The sequence below is a fragment of the Nannospalax galili genome, unplaced genomic scaffold, assembly GCF_000622305.1.
Source record: "Nannospalax galili isolate Female #2095 unplaced genomic scaffold, S.galili_v1.0 scaffold182, whole genome shotgun sequence".
NCBI classification, from domain to species: domain Eukaryota; kingdom Metazoa; phylum Chordata; class Mammalia; order Rodentia; family Spalacidae; genus Nannospalax; species Nannospalax galili.
Genome location: NW_008348662.1, coordinates 2869338 through 2889329, shown reverse-complemented (window position 1 = coordinate 2889329; position 19992 = coordinate 2869338). Strand labels below are relative to the sequence as shown.

Here is a 19992-nt window from a genome sequence, read left to right as displayed (position 1 = left end):
CCTAGGATACCCAAAGCCCTGGGTTTGGTCCTCAGTATCACACGCCTGTAACCCGAGCATGGAAGGTGGAGGCTGGAGAATCTGAAGTTAAAGGCTTTCCTTGGCTACATAGTGAGTTTGAGGTCAGCTGGGTTATGAAAAAGAATTCCTTGGAAATGGTGTCTTTATAGAACGTGAGCCCCCAAATAGACTAGATTAAAAACCACACATTGCTGACTGGCTGTAGTGTTGAATGAATTCCTCAATGTAGTTTCTCTCTCATTTTTAAAAAAAATTATTTTATATGTATGAGTGTTATGTCTACATGTGTGGAAAGTGCACCCATGTCATGCAGTACGCATGGAGGACAGAAGAGGGTGTCAGATCTCCTGGAACTGGAGTTATGGATGGTTGTTGGCCGCCATGTGGGTGCTGGGATTCAAACCCAGGTCTTCTGCAAGAACAACCAGTACTCTTAACCACTGAGCCATCTTTCTAGCCCCGCTCAGTGTAGTTTCTATTGGTCATTCCTTCACTGGAAATACTGTACCCCAAAGAAGCACAATTGTGGATTCTTCTGTCCCCTTTCCTCTTCCTACACCACCTGACCCATCAGTGATGGATCCCCAATCTCAGCAGGCTGATGGTCCTCCCTCTGTGGCTGCTGGGTATCATCTCAGAGTTTCTCACTAGGATGTTTACTTAGGGATGGGCTGAGAAATGGACCCAGCTTCTCTAGAAGCATTGTGAGCATGCAGGGAGTAGGAGCAGGCTTCTCCCTGTCCACTGTGAATGGTTCTGTCCTGCTAGGCAAAGGTGCCAGGCCAAGGGCAGGAAGGGAAGGCCCTGCCATCTGGTGTGACCTTTGCTGTTATCAGGTGCATGGCAAGGGACTGCTTCCCCACATAGGCCTGCCGTGCTCTGGTCACCAGTGAGGCTCCTACAGGCACTGCCTGGGCACTACTCTGTTCCCATTCTCCCTTTTTGGACCTGGGGCCTTCTCTTGGCTTTTCTCACAGCTGCTTCTTGCCACTGACCTCTGTTGCCTCATTAACCCCTCCCTAACAACCTGACCATGCCCCTTTCCTGCCCAAGACGCCTGGCCACAAATCTCTTTGCAGCAGCTCCATGGCCTCAGCTTTGATCCATGTCCATTCAAGCTTCTTCTACCATTGCCTCACCCATCCTGTGTAGTCATCAACTCTCCTGTTTCTCCGCCTGCTGCAGACACACCATGGAAGCCCTCCTTTGTCACACATAGAGGAGTGAGCAAAGGGAATAACGTTGCTCTGATCCCACCCCCAAGGGCGACGCCTATTACTACTGTCAGCCACATTTCTCTGGGTCACTTTAGCATACAGAAACAAATGCTGTTCAGGTAGAACTGTGTTTTCACATGGAATATAGGACCATTGGTTCTTGAAGGACTGTCTTTCCCTAGTGCTAGCATATTTGCCCTGGTGATAAGGTTATGTTAGTGTGTAAGTAATTGCCAGCCACTAGTAGAAATGCCTTATTACATATGAGAGCCTCTATGGTGATGGAATCAGCATTGGTCACTGCAACAGGGAATTGAGGTGGAGGGTATTTTTACTCATCAGAATTTCAAACCTTACCTAACCTTTAGGCAGAATTAGGCACATTTTTGTCCCTCTCCTTGGAGCCTCACCTTGTATGTTCTGAGGCACGTTGGTGAGTGATAGACTTCTCACACCCACCAGTCATTTGTCCCTCGCTACCGTCTGCCCAGCTGAAGCCTGGGGTTTGCCTCTTGGGGTGGACGGCCATCCTGTTCTGGGTTGCTTCTTCAGAGTGGTATGTGGATGCTGCGGGCTTCCTACCAGTGGTTTCTTAGCCTCACTTAATTCGGGTTGTGCTTTCTCATGTGCTTTGCACATAGGTGCATGACAGTTTTCTTTTTTTCTTTCTTTCTTTTTTAGATTTTTTTTTTTTTTTGACACAGTGTCTCCCTCTAGCCCCAGCTGTCCTAGAACTCTCTATGTAGACCAGGCTGGCCTTGAACTCACAGAGATCCACCCAATTCTACCTCCCAAGTGCAGGGACTATAGGCATGTGCCACCACGCCTGGCAACAATTTCTTATGGTATGTGCACATGTGTGTATACTCCCCACTACTGAGGAGCAGAGATTATTAAAAGCTTATTAATAAATTGGCTTCTTTGGGGAATGTGCTGGAGACTGAATGAACCCAGGTCCTTGTGCATACTCAGTTTGTGCTCAGCTCTGAGCTTTCTGCCCTTTTTATATAACTTTATTCTTGGCAAAGCTACTTTGACTGTTTTTGGACCAGGTTACCTGACTGAAGTGAAGTTTTTGTGTTTGGTCTCATAATGTTTCATGTTCCTTATTGACAAGTCCTTCATGGTAGTGATGCCATTGTGATAATCACTTCTCTTTGATACGTTGCTTTCCAACCCTTAGATGCAGTGACAGACCTGGCCTCACACCCTGGCTACTATGGGAATCTGGTGGAGCAGTCCCTGGGGCGATGCTGCCTGGTAACAGAGGAGATAGAGCGAGACCTACACCGCTCACTACCTGAACACCCCGCCTTCCAGAACGAAACAGGCATTGCTGCTTTGAGGCGGGTGCTGACAGCCTATGCCCACCGGAATCCCAAGATTGGATACTGCCAGGTGAGGCACCGTGCATGGAGATGTGGGAGCCCCACAGTCTGTGTGTGGTGACTGGCCTTACCTTCTGTTCTATTCCCAGCCATTCAGGCCTAAGGACTCTTCCTAGAATCAGTGTACAAATAATTGCCAAAGAAAATCACCCTGTCCAGGCATACAGGCTGACCCGGTACCTGAAAGGAGAAATGAACATGGGGCGTCTCTGTCAGGACAGGGCAGATGCCATCCCTGTCTCAAGCACGGTAGAGATGGAGTGGGGTTAAGAGCATTGAGACCTCTGCAGAAGCACCAGGGATTGAAATGACGGGCTATTTGTGGAGGAAAGGATGGCATGGGCCCATCACTTTCCTGTAAGAAATGTGAGTGGAGTATGAGATTCTATGAGCCAGTCCATGTGGAAGGATGTAGTCAGCAAGCACAGCATAGAAACTTAGTAAATGAAAGCAACAAAAACCCAACAGAAGCCTCAGTCAAAGAAACTTCTGACATTTCGAGATAAAAGATCTCATTTTCCTGTGAATAAAACCAGTGAACGAAGTATGTGTGTGTGTGTGTGTGTGTGTGTGTGTGTGTGTGTCTGTCTGTCTGTCTGTCTGTCTGTCTGTCTGTCCGTCTATCCAGAAGACAACTGTAGTTGCTCTAAGCCTGATGCCACATCACAGTTGATTCCAGCCTGTGTAGGGACAACACTGAATGGTGCTAATTGCTCATCTGGGCATTTCTGTGAGGACCAAGTTGTATCATGGTCATTCCACTTTTGGGTGTCAGTCTGACTGGGGAATGCTGACTGTTTTACTTATAAGATGTACTTTGTGTAGCACTTGGGACTTGTATGTTTTTGTGGTTCAAACCTAGGGCCTCAGGCATCTAGTGCTTAACCACTGAGCTATACTCCAAGCCACCAGCCCCCCGCCCCTCTCTCTGTGTGTGTGTTGATGGTCTTTTTTGAGACAGGGTCTCCCTGTAGCCCCAGCTGTCCTGGAACTCACTATGTAGACCAGGCTGGCCTTGAACTCACAGAGACCCACCTGCCTCTGCCTCCCGAGTATTGAGATCAAAGGCATGCCCAGCAGCTTGTGAATTCTTAATGTCTCTGTGGCTAGGTGGCCTGGGCAGTAACTGTCTTCTCTGTGACCCTCCATGCAGTCCATGAACATCCTGACTTCTGTGTTGCTGCTGTACGCCAAGGAGGAGGAAGCATTTTGGCTGCTGGTTGCTGTGTGTGAGAGGATGCTGCCTGATTACTTCAACCACCGAGTGATTGGTAAACTGACTTCCTTCTCCCTCGTCTTCTGTATCTGACGACAGAGCCTGGGGAGGGCAGTCACTGTCAGGCCTGATCCTAACTCAGCTTTGCCCGGTTAGTTTCTGCACACATACAATCCAACTTGAAGTTATAGTACTTCAGGGAATTCGCTATGCTATTGTAGCACTGTAGTGCACCAGGTAATTCAGTGAAGCCCCAGGAAGCAGAGAGCTGGGGGAAGCCTTGCTTACTCCTTTTATAACAACCTGGTCAGAAAAACTGCCTCTTGTTCCAGTAACCTAAGAATCTCTTACCAGTCCCTACCTCTGAGTAACACCTTCTTGAAGACCAAGCCTCTAAAATAGGAAACATTGGGATCAGGTAAAATGAACCATATCTTAACTATAGCAAGGATCTTTGTGAATCTCTAGCTCCTCTGCCTACACTGGAAACAGGTCTTGAGTATGCTTTAGACTTGAATATGCACTGTTTCTGTGGTCCAGCAACCTTCTAGTGGAGGAAAGTGGTACAATGTTTATGTATGGTGACATCTTAGGGATGCTTCTTAGTAATACAGATGAGAAGTGGAGATTGTTTAAGATTAGAGTGGCTGGGGCTGGAGAGATGGCTCAGCGGTTAAGAACACTAGCTGTTCTTGCAGAAGACCCAGGTTCAAATCCCAGCACCTACATGGCAGCTAACAACTGTCCATAACTCCAGTTCCAGGGGATCCAACAGCCTCTTCTGTCTTCTGCGGGCATTGCACGACATGGGTGCACTTACCTACATGCAGGCAATACACACATACACATAAAAATAAATAAAATATTAAAAAAAGATTTGAGTGGCAGGGAAAGTGAGATGGTTCAGCTGGTGTTCTGGTTAGCCTTTCTATGACTGTGATTAAAAACACTGACCAAGCCGGGCATGGTGTGTACCCCTTTAGTCCCAGCACTTGGGAGGCAGAGGCAGGTGGATCTCTGTGAGTTTGAGGCCAGCCTGGTCTACATAGTGAGTTCCAGGCCAGATTGGGGTACAGGGAGACTCTGTCTAAAAAGACGAAAAAAAAAAAATCAAACAAACAAAAAAACACTAACCAAAACCAACTTGGGAAGGAAAGGGTTTGTTTGGCTTTCAAGCACAGTCTGTCATCAAGGGAAGCTACTAAGGCAGGAGCTTAGTACAGGAACCTGGAGTAAAGATTGTGGAGGAGAGCTGCTTACTGGCTTGCTCCTCTGGCCTGTGCTCAGCCTGCTTTTATACATTATAGGACCACCTGCCCAGAATCCAGTAGTTGCTCAGTCCATGAGGCTGGGAATCTCAGTAGTCCCAATATAGTGCTGAAGGCCTGGAGAGCTGCTGGTTTTCCATTTACACTGGAAGCCTGAAGAAGCTGGTTCTAATATCAGCAAAGGAATGCAGCAGTGGCAACAACAGAGTAGAGGGACTTGCCAGAAGAGCGAAGGCACGCACGCAGAAGTCGGTCCATGTCCCCTTTATCTGGGTTGCCACCAGAAGGTGCTGCCCATATTTAGGATGTGTCTTCCCATATCAGATACTCTGACCACAGAAACCCTCACAGGAGAGCCCAGCAGCTTTCATTTTAGTTGATTTCACATCCAGTCAAGTTGACAACCAAGGCTAACCATCAGACTGATAATGGGAATTCAGTTGCTTCCAGTTTGGGCCAGTGATTAAAAAAGTTTCAATGAATATTCATATAGAAGCATTTTTTTGTATGAATCTATATTGATATTTTCCTGGGTATTTCCCTAGGATTATTGCTGGATTATAGGTTTATATATATTGTTTTAACTATCAGTTTTCCAAAGTGGATTCATACATTTTGTATTGGCAGGGTGATCCATTTACTGTATCCTTGCTAACATTTGGGGTTGTCTTTTTAATTTTAGCCATGCTGATGTGTTAGAAATGAAATTTTATGATTTTAGTTTGCATTTCTCAAATGATTAATGGTTTGGAACATATTTCTTTGTGTTTACTATCAGCTAAGGGTTAAGTCTTTAGCTTACTAAAAAGAAACCTTCTTTTTAGTTACCTTCTTACAAAGCTGCAAGAATGCTTTGTTTTAGATCTGAGATCTTTTTCAGGTGGATGCATTGTCAGTGGTTTCTCTAAGTGTGGAGCGTGCATTTTGTTGATTTCTTTTGAAGAACAGCAATTTTTAGTTTTTTTATGGTTTGTACTTTCTATGTTTTAAGATATTTTGCCTTTTTCCTACATTTTTGTCTAGAAGTTCTATAGTATGAGCTTTTATGTTTAGGTTTACGGTCCATTTCAGATGTGTTTTTTAAAAAGGCTGTTCTTTTCATTAAATGACCTTGATCAAAACGTCAAAAATCAGAACTAAATATGAGTCCTTTTCTGGATTTAGTGTTTCATTGTTCTGGTCACCTTAGAGTAAGCTGAATTTTGGGTTGACTTTAGAGAGTATACACCTTCCTGACCACAGCTTCTGCTCTTCTTTCACAGGGGCTCAGGTGGACCAGTCTGTTTTTGAGGAGCTCATCAGGGAGCACCTCCCAGAGCTGGCGGAGCACATGAATGACCTCTCAGCACTGGCATCCATCTCTCTCTCATGGTTCCTGACTTTGTTCCTCAGCATCATGCCTCTGGAGAGCGCCGTGAATGTCGTGGACTGCTTCTTCTATGATGGGATAAAAGCCATTTTCCAGCTGGGGCTGGCAGTGCTGGAAGCCAATGCAGAGGAGCTGTGCAGCAGCAAGGACGATGGCCACGCCCTGATGATCCTCAGCAGGTGGGCTCTGGCCACTCGGTCCTGGGGCTGACTGGGCATGCAGTAGGTTGCAGCTGAGACACCTGGAAGACCACAGGGGCCGCAGCATGTGCCCCAGATCTGTGAACCCTCTGTTCCACTCTGCCACTTGCCACCTGTCCCTCTGTGATCTCTCAGAGCCTGTCTGCCATGTGGCACTGCCACGGGGATTCAGGGAAGGGTACTGCCTTCTCTCACTCTACCAAATGAGTGTTCAGGGAGAATTAGGCCTGTTAGTGCTTTTGTCTTCTAAGAAGATGAAACATCTTGAGTCCTAGAGGGACTCACAGTGGCTTTGTACAGGACCGAGCCACCAAGGAAATGCTGACCTCATGTATAGGTAGCCAGCTGGAGGTCTCAGGTACTGAGTATGGGGGCATGTGAGCTTTGATAACAGAAAAATCACACCAGGTTGAGCACTGGAACCTGGGTTTTTGGGAGCCAGGGTTAAATAGAATGACTCTTAAATAGGTGGTTTCTTTTCAGAATATGCTAGAAGCTTAAAACCATACAAAGAGTTTGTAGACTTGACTGGAGAATCTCATGGCCTATCAATACGCTGAGCCTAAATCTACAAGCCTGGCTTTTTTTTTTTTCTAAAGTTACCATAATAGTTGCTGCCTAGCCTTCCTTCAGGTGTTGGTGTGTCTCATATACTATGTAGATAGTGGGTGCAATGTGGTCCCCAGATGAGGGTGGATGTGGGCTTTAACTGTGGGGTGTGCTCAGGTTTCTAGATCACATTAAGAATGAAGACAGCCCAGGGCCCCCTATTGGGAGCCACCATGCCTTTTTCTCTGACGACCAAGAGCCCTATCCTGTGACCGATATTGCTGACCTGATCCGGGACTCCTATGAGGTACAGAAGCCCCTGCTCCATCCTCTCAAGTCCCTTCCTAGTTGGAGGCAGAAGTGTGCCTGGGATATAGACATGGAGGGAGGGTTTCTGGACTACTTCCCATTTCCTTTGGACACAACCAGACTCTTGAGTGGTCCCTTGTATCCCTATAGAAATTTGGAGACCAGTCTGTGGAACAAATTGAGCACCTGCGCTGCAAGCACAGGATCAGGGTCCTGCAAGGCCACGAGGACACCACAAAGCAGAACGTGGTGAGCAGAGGACACCTTGTAATGGGATTCATGGGATTTGAGAGCTAATCTGGAAGTGTGGCCCCCATTGGTGGTGTAATATAAGCAGCACAGCTTCTTTCCTTCCCGTTTCTTTCCCTTATTCCCTCCCTCATTAACTAAACACTTAGTAGCCATGATGTCTCTTAGAAACAGGATGAGATTTTAAGAATCAGATTGTGAGCAGTTGCAATCTGGAGCCTTGTTTCCTTGATTATAAAATGGAGATAACACCTATGGTTTAGTGGTAGATGGAGTAGGGTGTTCAAAATGCCCAGATAGGTGGTCTGCGGTAAGTATTGTCATTCAGAAACAGCTGTCCATGCTGAGTCTCTGCAGCTTTTCTACCCCCATTAGAGCTTAATGTGTTCGTTCAGAGCCCCGTGTGTGAATCGGAAAGAGGTTGAAGAAAAGACAACTTGGAAAGATGCTTAACCAGAGCTTTGTGCTGGAAAGGAGCAGACATTACTCTAAGACAAGCCTGCCACATGTACCTCCCACCAGGAGGGAGAGTACCATCCTCTCTCTGATCCCTAAGAGTGTAGGCTTGGAATTCACTTAGTCACTGTTTCTTCTTTCCTTAAGCTTCGAGTTGTTATCCCAGAAGTCTCCATTCTTCCTGAAGACCTAGAGGAACTCTACAACTTATTCAAGGTATGGAAATCTAGGGGATGAGGGGTCTTGGGCCTTGAGCTAGATCCCAGCTCAGGAGCCCAGCCTGCCTGAGGTGAGCCTGCAGCTGCCTGGAGGGGTCTGTGGCTGCCTGGAGGCAGGGGGAGGGGGGGTGTCTGTCACATGCTTCTCTGGTAGCAGAGGCTCGAGCTAACATGCCTACTTGTTTTAACCCAGAAACCTTTCACCCTAACACTGTCAGCAGATCAGTGCCTCTTGTATATAGTTGATCTTCCCTGGAGCCCAGCTTCAGGCTGGCACATGGGAGGGAGGAGCTAGTGTGATCCCTGGGCAGCCCAGCAGCGTTTGTATGGCCCCTGCACCTAATTGATTGTGTTGGTGGAGAAGCTTTGATATTGTGGTCCCATCCTCACTGTTCTACACTGAACGTGGATTCCTAGTCCAGAGGAAACAGTGGCCCTTACTGAAATCATCACCTGATATGCTAAATTACTCCTGCTTCTGCCCCACAGCACACAGACACATCTTTGTATTGTGTCTGGTTTCCAGCAGCTTCATAGATTTTTTTCCTTGCTGTTGTTACCAGCACTCTTCTATGCTACCATGTAATTGTCACTATTATCAGTGTTGTTGGGGTATAATTTTCTCCAGTTGGGGTTTAAGGGCACTGTACTTCATTTAAATTAAATTTTAAAAACTTGAGACAGGGTCTCACTAGTTGCCCAGAGCGGCTTTGAACTTATGATTGCTCTGTGTCTAAAGTAGTTGGGATTATAGGCATGTACCTCCTCCATACACAGATCTTCTCCATTTAAAATAACTTCGTTATACTGGTAGTAGTACAGCAAACTAGGTCTCCAATTCTTGGCTGTTTAGTGAAGTTCTAGGTTTTGTTATATAAAGCCACCCTGCAAAGCATGTCTTTAGACACAGGCCTAGCAGTACTCTTCTTTTTGATTTTTAAAAATTTCTTATTTACTTACTTTTGAGCAAAGTCTTATGTAGCCCCAGGTCTTATGTAGCTGGCCTGGAACTTACTATGTAGCTGATGCTGCTTTATATTCCTGATCTTCCTGCCCCAGCATTGCAGGTGCTCAAGTGCTGGGAGCATGATTGAGCATCACCACACCCAACTTTCATGGTGTTCTTGCTTGAGGCAGTACATGAAAACGGGAAGACGCAGACTCGTGGACTCTTGCTACCCTACAAAGACTGGGAGGAGGTAGCAGAGGCTTCTAGGGCTTACTCTGGTGCCATCTTTTGAGCCCCTTTCTTCTGAGCCGATTGTCAGAGTCAGCACTCGCAGTAACACCCAAGGGTGCTGCTGCAGAGGAGCTCTGTCAGAGTGCTCCACAAGTTAGGAGAGCTTTGCCAGCTGGCACAGAAATGGGCTGTTGGTTAGGAGGTTCCTGGTAAGCTTCAGTCCTAAGGAGCAGAATGTGAGGCAAGAACTGCCAGGTCTGTGTTGCCCATAAACAACATCATTTCCTTTGCTGTATGAAAACAAATTAGTGTTCTGTTTGATATCTTGACACACCTGGGGAGAGGACGCCTCATTGGGTAATTTCCTCTATCGGACTGGCCTGTGGGCATGTCTGTGTGGGTATTTTCTTGATTGGTGAGTGATGTGGGAGGGCTTAGCCCATTGTGGGTGGTGCTACTCTTAGGCAGGTGGTCCTGTGTTCTATAAGAAAGCACTTTACCTTCCTTACAGAAAATTGGGAGCCTGACTTTTGCATGTGAGGAATAAGCATTTCTAAGCAGTTGCCATGTACCAGCCTCAGCTGGCAATCTGGTTAAGATGAGGAGAGGCCTGTTAGCTTTCATTTGAGCCAACAGTATACCACATCTCCTTCCTCAATTTATTCTTCTCACCCCATCTAGAGACAAGAGGTCTCCTTGCTTTTTTTGCCCTAGAACCCTCGACAGTTTGGGATGGTAGCACCTGGGAAGGGGGGGGTGCCTCCTTTTCCCTTGTCCACCCGAGGGTACATGCTTGAGGGGTCAGGTGGGGGGGGTTGAAGACAGCCCTGGGGCAGAGAGGATGGTCTCTCCACTGTAGGAAGTAGAGTCAGAGTAGGTCTGACTTAATTTGAGGCATCTAGTGATGTGTACAAATCTACCAAGGAAAAAGACTTCAAATGCAAAATAAAAGTGGGAAATAAAATAGACCCATGAACAATCAAGTCAAAGTGATGCTGCAGAAATTCAGAGAAACTAAGGGGGGAGTTACTGTATTAAATGTGCTTTTGAGCAGTTAATTTTTTTAAAAGTATTATTACTTTAACCAATTTCTTTAAAAAAATACTTTATTTTTTAATTTTCTGTGTATGAGTGTATTGCCTGCACGTATGGCAGTTAATTTTTTTAAAAGTATTATTACTTTAACCAATTTCTTTAAAAAAAATACTTTATTTTTTAATTTTCTGTGTATGAATGTATTGCCTGCACGTATTTTTCTGTGTATGAGTGTATTGCCTGCATGTATGTATTGCCTGCACCTGTGTTGTGCAGTGCCCATGGAGTTCAGAAGAGGGCATCAGCTCCCCTGGAACTGGAGTTACAAATGTTGTTAGCTGCCATGTGGGTGCTGGGAATCGAACTGGGGTCCTGTGCAAGTGCTCTGAAGCTCTAAGCTATCTCTCTAGCTCCCCCACCATCACCTCCCAGCCAAATTATTATTGCTTAAAAGGAAAGCAGACTGAGCACAGGCCAGGAGAGCAAGCCAGTAAGCAGTATTCCTCCATGGTCCATGCTTCAGGTCCTGCCTGACTTTCCTCAAAGATGGATTGTCAATTCTAAGTATACGATGCCATAAAACCTTTTCTCCCCAAGCTGTTTTTGATCAGAGTGTTTTGTTGCAGCAGTAGAGAAGCAGACTGTAATATAGGACACCAAAATATCAGAAACTAAGTAGGGACCTAGGAAATTTTTTAAAAGCTTAGAAAAGCATTCATTTATTTAGGGCGAATTGTTCTCAATCTGAGAAAATAGGAGACATCACAAATCTGAATTTCCAAAGTTTAAAAGGTAACTTTAAGTTCATAATAAAAATGATTTTTAACATATTGACCATTGTTCTTATTTCACAGGGAAGTGTACTTAAAGAAGCGGGAACTGACAGATTGTTTTTTATCTCTGTCTTTCCTGTAGAGGATGTTTCCTTGTTTGTAATTAGCTCCATACCTCTGGTGTATGTAGGGCTTAACCATGCACAAGAAACGAAAACAAATGCACTTCCAAAAGAAATCCACTACAGTGGCGGGCAGGGTGTTTATGGGTCTGATCCTGTAGTGCAGACAGAGGCTCCCCATTTTGAGCCTGTGTGAGCCACGCTTAACCTGATAGTCTCCTCGTGGATTTTGTATATAGATCAAATCCTTCAGGGCCTGTTGTCTAGTTGGGTTTTACATGCATCACTTGGCCTTTTATAATTTCAGTTTCTTAAGAAAAGGACTACAGGGCTGGAGAGATGGCTCAGTGGTTAAGAACATTTGCTCTTCTTCCAGAGCACTCACATGACAGCTAACAACTGTAACTCCAGTTTTAGGGGATATAGCACCCTCTTCTGGCCTCTGCAGGCATTGCATGCACATGATACACTGCCATACATGCAAGCAAAACATTCATATACATAAAATAAAGATAATAAATATATTTTTTAAAAGAAGAGTACTACATAGGAACACTTTTATAATTACGTGTTAGATTCATGCTGAAGTCCATTTCCTCACTTCATTCCCTCTTCTAAGCCTAGGATGACCACCTTCTTTAGATATTCTTTCAATTAAAGACAAGCGACTGCTGGGCATGGTGGTGTGTATTTATACTTCTAGCACATGGGAGGCCGAGGCAGGAAGATCGAGAGTTTGAAGCTATGCAGGGCTAGAAAATGAGACCCTGTCTCAAAAACAAAGCAAAAACAACAGAAACAAGGGCTTGGGCTAGCGAGGTCGCTTATCAGGTAAAGATGCTTGCCTTCCAGCCTGACAATCTGAGTTTGAGCCCCATAATGGTAGAAGGAAAGAACCTATTCCCACAAGTCAGTACTGCCAAAGTGCTGTGATTTTTCAATTATAGTCTCCACACTAGTGTTCGGGAGGGCTAGTCTCTCCATACTTCATGCCCACTTAGCATGTGATATTGTGGATTTTTAAAGTTTTCCCTAGTCTTTTAGAAAACTGCATTTCATTTTAATTCAGGTCCTTGACAGCCATTTTATAGGTCTGTGGTACTGTGTGTAAATATACATGGAGCTTTATCCTGTGCCTTCACTTTTTAAAAACATTATTTTATTAAGAGTTTTCTTCCACACTTAAAAGTTATTGTGTTGTATCTAATGATCTTGTACTGGCTCTTTATAGAATCTGATCTCAGTGATCTCTTCCCTTGCAGCATTGACACTTGTTTCGCCCCATTAAAAAGGGCATCAGGATTTTGCCAATTGAGATTTGTTCAGATGTTTTATCTAAAGAGACTGGACTGTTCTCTTCAATGGGGCCAATTTAAAAAATTATTTTATTTTATTTTATGAGTTTGTATGTTTTACCTGCATGTATGAAAGTGCACCCATGTCATGGAATGCCTGTGGATGCCAGAAGAGGATGCTGGATCCCCTGGAACTGGAGTTATGGATGGTTGTTAGCTACCATGTGGGTGCTGGGAACCAAACCCTGGTCCTCTGGAAGAGCAACCAGTGCTCTTACCCCTGAGCCATCTCTCCAGACCCCAGTTTTGATTGCTTTAATTAAAAAAAAATTATGTGTATGAGTGTTCATCTGCATGTATGTTAGTGCACTCATGCATGCAGTGCCTACGGAGGTCAGAAGAGGGTGTTGGATCCCTTGGAACTGGAGTTATGGATGGTTGCCAGCTGCCATGTGGGTGCTGGGAACCAACCCAAGTCCCCTGCAAGAGCAGTCAATGCTCTTAACCACTAAGCCACCATTCCAGCCTGATTGTTTTAGTTTTTGGTGAATTTCCAGGACTTGACTGTGCCTCTTTTTTTAAAAAAAATTAAAGTTTTAATATATTCATGGTCAGAATTCAGAAATATAAAAAGAAAGCAGTAGGAAGTCGGGCCCCTGCCCCTGGTTGCACCTCATCTTCCAGCCCTCCAGGCAGCCAGTACTACTAGCTCTTTGAGGTTCTGTTGATTTGATTGTCCTTTCTGATTTTCAAATAAGGATTTTTAGTGACAATAATCAGAATAAAAATTGTCTTCCCAATTAAAACCATGTCAGCTGAGCTACAATTTAAAACTGGATAAATGATAAATTTCATGTCATGTATATTTTACCACAATAAGAACATTTTAATGAAGCCAAAATTGCATATTCACATGGGTGAGAATAACAAGGAAACATATTCACATGCCTGACTTGGGGGAGGTGGTGACAGCCTCTTCTCTGTCCTGTTGTAGCACTGCTATTCTATAAGCAGCACTTTCCGAGGCAAAGCAGCCATGAAGGCTGTGCCGGCTTCACCTTTTAAGTGTGCAGCCTCCCAAGGTACCTGGGGGTCTGACTCAACTCTTCTCTTCCCTCCCATTTTAAGAGAGCTCACATGATGAGCTGCTACTGGGAGCAGCCCAGGCCCATGGCCCTGCGTCATGACCCCAGCAGGCCCTATGCTGAGCAGTACCGCATCGATGCCCGGCAGTTTGCACACCTGTTCCAGCTGGTCTCACCATGGACCTGTGGAGCCCATACGGAGATCCTTGCTGAGAGAACATTCAGGCTACTGGATGACAACATGGACCAGCTCATGGAGTTCAAGGCCTTTGTGAGCTGTCTAGGTATGACTGCAGGTCTTCACTGCAGTGAGTTGATTAGGGTGTGTTTGTGAACACAAGGTGGACTGCTAGAGCAGGCAGATCCATACAGTGTGTCTGCAGCTTGCTGCCTGACATATTATGTGATTTTACAATTTTGTTCTGCAGGCTCCTCTCCGGGCTACCCTTGCACTCCCCTCAGGGAGTGGGGAGAGACTCGGGCTTTCAACATACAAGGTCACGGACTCCATCTCCTTGGTACCCAGGGTGTGACCATGGCTTGTTGGGAGCCATATCTCTAAACCATCTGTATAAAATCAAAATCTTTGAAAAGTACAAGGCCAGACAACATCCATGGTGCTGCCCTGTAGCTCAGACAACATTCATGGTGCTGTCTTATAACTCATGGCTCTTGACATTTTCATCTCTAACGTGAGGTGTATTTTGGGTGAGGGCCTTGGGAGCAGCAAGCAATGGCCCACTGTGAACTTGAGCCATGACAGTTTCTCTCTCTTAATATTTTTCAGATATCATGTACAATGGAGAAATGAATGAGAAAATTAAGCTGCTATACAGGCTTCATATCCCACCAGGTAAGAAAGTCCCAGTAGGACAATCGGGCAGGGCTCTGTTTCAGTACAAGGTCAGCTTTGTGCATGACGCTGACCCACTAATTTTAAATTTCTAGTTTCATTTTCCTACGTATGGATACCCAGTTTTCCCAGCACCATTTGTTGCAGGGGCTGTCTTTCCCAGTATGTTTTTGCCCATGCGTTGAAGGTTGGTTGTAGCTGTATGGATTTATTTCTTGGTTCTTTATTCTATCTATTGGTTTGTATGTCTGTTTTGTGTTAGTATCATGCTGTTTTTGATACTATGGTTCTGTAGAGTTAAGTTGAGATAAGGTATCGTGGGGCCTTTAGCATTGAGATTTTGATGGTGATTCTGTCAAATGTGTAGGTTTCATTAAAACAGCCATTTTTGCAGTATTAATTCTGCTAGCCCATGCTAACAGGACATGAAATGTATTCCATACTTTCTGGGCTTTTCAGGTTGCTGATAAGAGATCTGATATCATTCAGATGTCTCTTCTTTGTAGATCAGTTGGTGTTTTTCTCTTATAGTTTTTAATATCTCTTTGCTTAAATTTTTGACATCTTGACTGTAATGTAATGGAGAAATTCTTCTCTGGTCTTGTCTATTTTGAGTTCTATCTAACTGCCTGTTGGGTTTGGATGTCCATTTCTTTCTCTAGATTTAAGGAATTTTCTGCTGTAATTTTTTTTTCTTTATGGATGTCTGGATGTAGTATTTCTTCTTCATGCTCCATCCTGGAGGTGCTTTCTACTTGGTTGTATCTGATGGTGATGTTTTCCACTAGCTTTTTGTTTGGTTGAGCTTTTCATTTCCAATATTTCTGTGTTCTTGAAGCTTTTATTTATTGCAGACAGAAGGGGGTGTACACACCTGGGAGTCAGAGGACAGCCTTAGTTTTCGGTCCTCGCCCTCTACCTTGTTTCAGAGAGGTCTCTGTTGCTGGCATCTGCATCCACCAGGTTCGCTGATCTGTTAGCTTCTAGGGACTCTGTCTCCACGTTCCATCTCACCAAAGGAGCACTAGGGTTGTAGATGTGCTCTAGCACCGGGTTCTGAGTATTTGGACTTGGGTCCTTATGCTTGCCTGGCAAACACTATCCCAGCCCCTCTTTTTTATTTCCCCAAATCTTAATTTCCTTGCTGAAGTTTTTCATCTTCATTGCTGATTTTCTGATCCATTTTGCTTACCTTTTCTCTGTTGCTGACTTTCCTTTCCATATCCTGGATTGACTTCATCAGCTCATTTCTGCCCTTTTTGAAGTCACTTGTTATTTTTACCAGAAAACTTTTCCTTTTTTAGTGAAGCTATTGGAGTTTATTAAGCGATTTTGCTATAGAGCTTTAAACTTTTTATTAGCATATTATATACAATGAGCTTCATTACATTTTTTTTGTATTTTATTATTTTTATTTTATGAGTGTATTGCCTACATGTAAGTGCACCCATGTTGTGCAGTGCCTGCAGAAGTCAGAAGAGGGTGGTAGATCCCCTGGAACTGGAGTTACAGATGGTTGTTAGCTGCCATGTGGGTGCTGGGAATCGAACCCAGGTCCTTTGCAAGAGCAGCCAGTGCTCTTAACTGCTGAGCCATCTCTCCAGCCCCCCATTATGACATTTCTTACACACGATTTTGATTGTATTCAGTCCAGTAACCTTTCATCCTCTCCCATTCCTGATGAGCCTTTTTTTCTTCCTAATTAGTTTATCTTCTTTTTTTTTTTCTGGTGACAATGATTTTAATTAGTTTCTTCTAGAAGCATGCCTGAGATGTTATTTACAGCACAGACACCTTACCAGTGTCTACACCATGAAGAATATGTCTCTTCCCCACCCAGCAACCATTAACTGCCCATAGATCCTCAGGGTGGTTGAGCCTTGTGAGCACCCCCACCCCATGTTAATGGACCCAGTCTTGTGCAGGTCTTAAAGCAGGTAATCACAGCTGCTGAGAGTGCAAGAATGCCACGGGCGTGTCAGGTTGCACAGCACTCCTCCCCTCCTTGCTCTCCATTCCCTCTTCTTCAGTGTTCCCCGAGCTTTGGAGGGAGTGATATAGATGTAATTTTAGGACTGAGCATTCCAAAAGTCCTGTTCTCAGTACTTTGACCATTATGAACCTCTGCAGTAACCACTGTCCACTGCAGAAAGCAGCTTTTCTGTGGACAGCTGACAGCAGCAGTATTCTGTGGGCATAAACAGTATTTAGAAGGCAACTTGACAGTTACATTATGTGCATTTAGCTAAACGAGAAGCAGCTTCTTCACTTGGGACTATGTCTTCTACAACTATGGACCTTTTTTTTGGTCAGGTTTACAATGCCAGAGGTGAATTCCCTCTGATGGAGTAGGTCTCTGGTCCAGTCAGAAAGCAGTTCTTTATCCCTAGTCATGCTACTGTTGCACCAGTGGGCACATGTTGTCGGGCAGTTGGTAGTATAGCATGCAGGGTCTACAACAGAGCAAGACTGCTGCTGACAGTTTTCTCCAGCAGCTTGCATAGCACCTTCCAGCACTGTAAGAGCTAGCTGGGCAGCAGACAGAAAGCTTTTGAAATATTTATCTGGCATTTTACCCGTGTCAGTATCTTTGAATTCACTGTTTGAGGCATTATCATTTGGAAGAGCCATGTGCCTTGTTTTTTCTTGTTTCTTGTGTTTCTGTGTTGTGATGTGCACATCTGTTGGTTTGATACCTTTCCCAGGTTTAGTTGGGATCTTCCTATCGAGGATTCTTCTCTTGAACCCTCAATTCGTAGAAGATATAGGGATACATTAAATTGACTAAAGCCTGCTAATACATCATCAGTGACCACAGAATAGAAAATGGCACAACTACTGTAGACTGTATAATGAAGTTAAGAATTATTTAAACATGGAAATAATAAATGAGATGAAGGCAGGGAAGGGGAAAGACGGAAGCAAAGTTAAAAGCAAGGAGAAAGAAGAGGTGTAGAAGTTTTACAGAGGGGAAAAGGGAAGAGCAAGAAACTAGAAAAAATAAGAGTAGGATAAAAGGGCAGGAAAATTAAATTCCAATGATGAGCAAGTTTGAAAACAAGATTACATATATGTAAGAAGGGATGAAGCATAGACACATGCTTCCCTCCCCGGGGAGCTGATAACTGCAGCCATGTGGGCTTGGTGAACATCAACGCTTCTTGACCAGGCCATGTAGAGGCAGTTTCTAGTTTGCCATTTTGCCAGGAAATTTGAGCTTTTTATTTTGAAACACTTGATATGAGAAAATGATTATACTCAAAATCTATTCAATTTAGCCCAAAACATGCTAATATTTCCTTTGTCAGTGAGAAAAAGAGAGGAACTGGTGCACTGTGTCTAAATCACTCAAATCCTCAGTAACAGCAAAGTACTGTGCAGACAGTGGTGGCACATGCCTGTTACTTTACACTCAGAAAGTGGAGGTAAGAGGGATTTTGAGGCCAGTCTGGGCTACATACAGATACTCTGTCTCAAAACAAATTAACAGCAAAGGAAAAAACCACCACCAAAGGACTTTACTGCAATCAGAGAAAAATGCTGCTTGCTTCTACCATCTTGTCCAAGTAGCTCTCGCTGATGACCATCTCTTGAGGTCATCCAAAAGTCCTAATCAGGAATTGCATGTAGCCAATTCAATAGAAACATGAAAACTAATGCAAAAGTTTCAATTATGGTAAGACTTCAGTAATGTTTACTCTTTTTTATTAATACTTATCCCCTTGGAGTTAGAATGATTAATTAGTTAGAATGGATCTGCTTTCCAAATCTGTGCAGCACAGTTGGAGATTGTCTGCAGATAGGATAAACACTGATTGATACATCATCAGAGATTCACAGGAAATAAACCTCTCCAGCATTATGGAATGAGATGTGTTTGAAACTAACATTGAGAGTAAGATAAAGCATGTTGTCCTTCCTGTTTGTCTAACAGTATGGGATGCACACCCACCACACTGGCTCCTCGCTTTTCTTATGGTTATCCTAGGAAAGCATACTGACGTTAACTAGAAACTCCTAGTTTTAAAATGTTAAAAAAAAAGTCAGCCTAGCAGGAACTGAAGCATCCTGCCTACATTGCTCTAAGGACCAAATATTAATTGAGGAAATCTCACCAATCTAGCCAGGATGAAGAACCCTCTCCAAGAATTGAAACACTCATTCTTAAGATTGAGCTACAGAACCCTAAAATGACACTCACCTACTCAGAGTTATTTGCTGTTCTCTGTTCTCCAGGTACTTACAGCTGTATGCGTGGTTCTTCCACTAGGGTTATTTTAGGGTTCGTATATGTATTTCTCCCTTCGGGAGCAGGCTCTTTTACTATCCCAGTGGATATCCTGCAAAACACATTTCCATTCTGCCTGCCTCAGGGTTTATAATTTTCCTCCTGTTCAGTTTCTGAGTGGACTCACTATTCTACATAGAATTTATCTTAGGCAAGTTAGAAACAGTCTAGGAACAGTCTAAACACCAGAAAAAGAATCCTACCTAGTTCCTACACCCACAAACCTACCTCCCAATAGTTGTTGCTTATGAAAGGTTTGGTGCCATCTTCTGGAAATTTCTTAAATCACAACTGAATTTTCTTAGCTTTATTCTCAGTGAAGGGATCATTAGTAAGTTCCAATCTTTTAAAATGACGGTCTTTGTCAACCCTGATAACTGTTATTTTGTAATAGCTTTATAGTCATATGCCATGCAAGTCCTTCACCTAAGAGGCCCCTTGGTTTCGCGAGCTCGGTTGTGCCAGGGTCACTATAATCACCTGTCCATCATCCCAAGAGGAAACCCCTTACCCTTACTTTTAGCCTTTGTCGCTCCTAACCTGCCACAGCTTTTCCTATTCTGGACTTCTCAGGCAAGTGGAGTGGGTACACCATTGTTTATTCATTGGCTGCTGGGGTCTTCCATGTACTTCCTAGTGTGAACACGATTTCTGTTCTCTTGGGTAGATTATACTGAGATTTCTTGATTAAACAGTAGCTCTCTTTAACTTTCTGAGGATCTGCCAAATTGTTTTCCAATGTATCCAAACCATTTTACATTCATGCCAGTAGTGTGTGGGGCTTCTGGTATTTTTTAGTGTTTCAAGAAAACTCAGAATATGATGCTGCTTGGAATTCAAGGCTTAAAAATAACTCTTAAAGAGAAATAATTGTCACGAAGTTTAAATAATTACCAGTTAT

General features: G+C 44.1%; 1 protein-coding gene across 1 annotated transcript in view; it reads left to right on the top strand.

The window, feature by feature from the left end:
• Tbc1d8 (TBC1 domain family member 8) overlaps nt 1-19992 on the top strand; it is a 107891-nt gene that overhangs the window by 84220 nt on the left and 3679 nt on the right. Inside the window, exons 10-17 of the mRNA XM_008845880.3 lie at nt 2422-2636; nt 3780-3897; nt 6373-6658; nt 7406-7535; nt 7688-7786; nt 8390-8458; nt 13994-14234; nt 14738-14803. Of these exons, the coding sequence (XP_008844102.1) occupies nt 2422-2636; nt 3780-3897; nt 6373-6658; nt 7406-7535; nt 7688-7786; nt 8390-8458; nt 13994-14234; nt 14738-14803 (1224 nt within the window). The remainder of the gene's footprint in view (nt 1-2421; nt 2637-3779; nt 3898-6372; nt 6659-7405; nt 7536-7687; nt 7787-8389; nt 8459-13993; nt 14235-14737; nt 14804-19992) is intronic.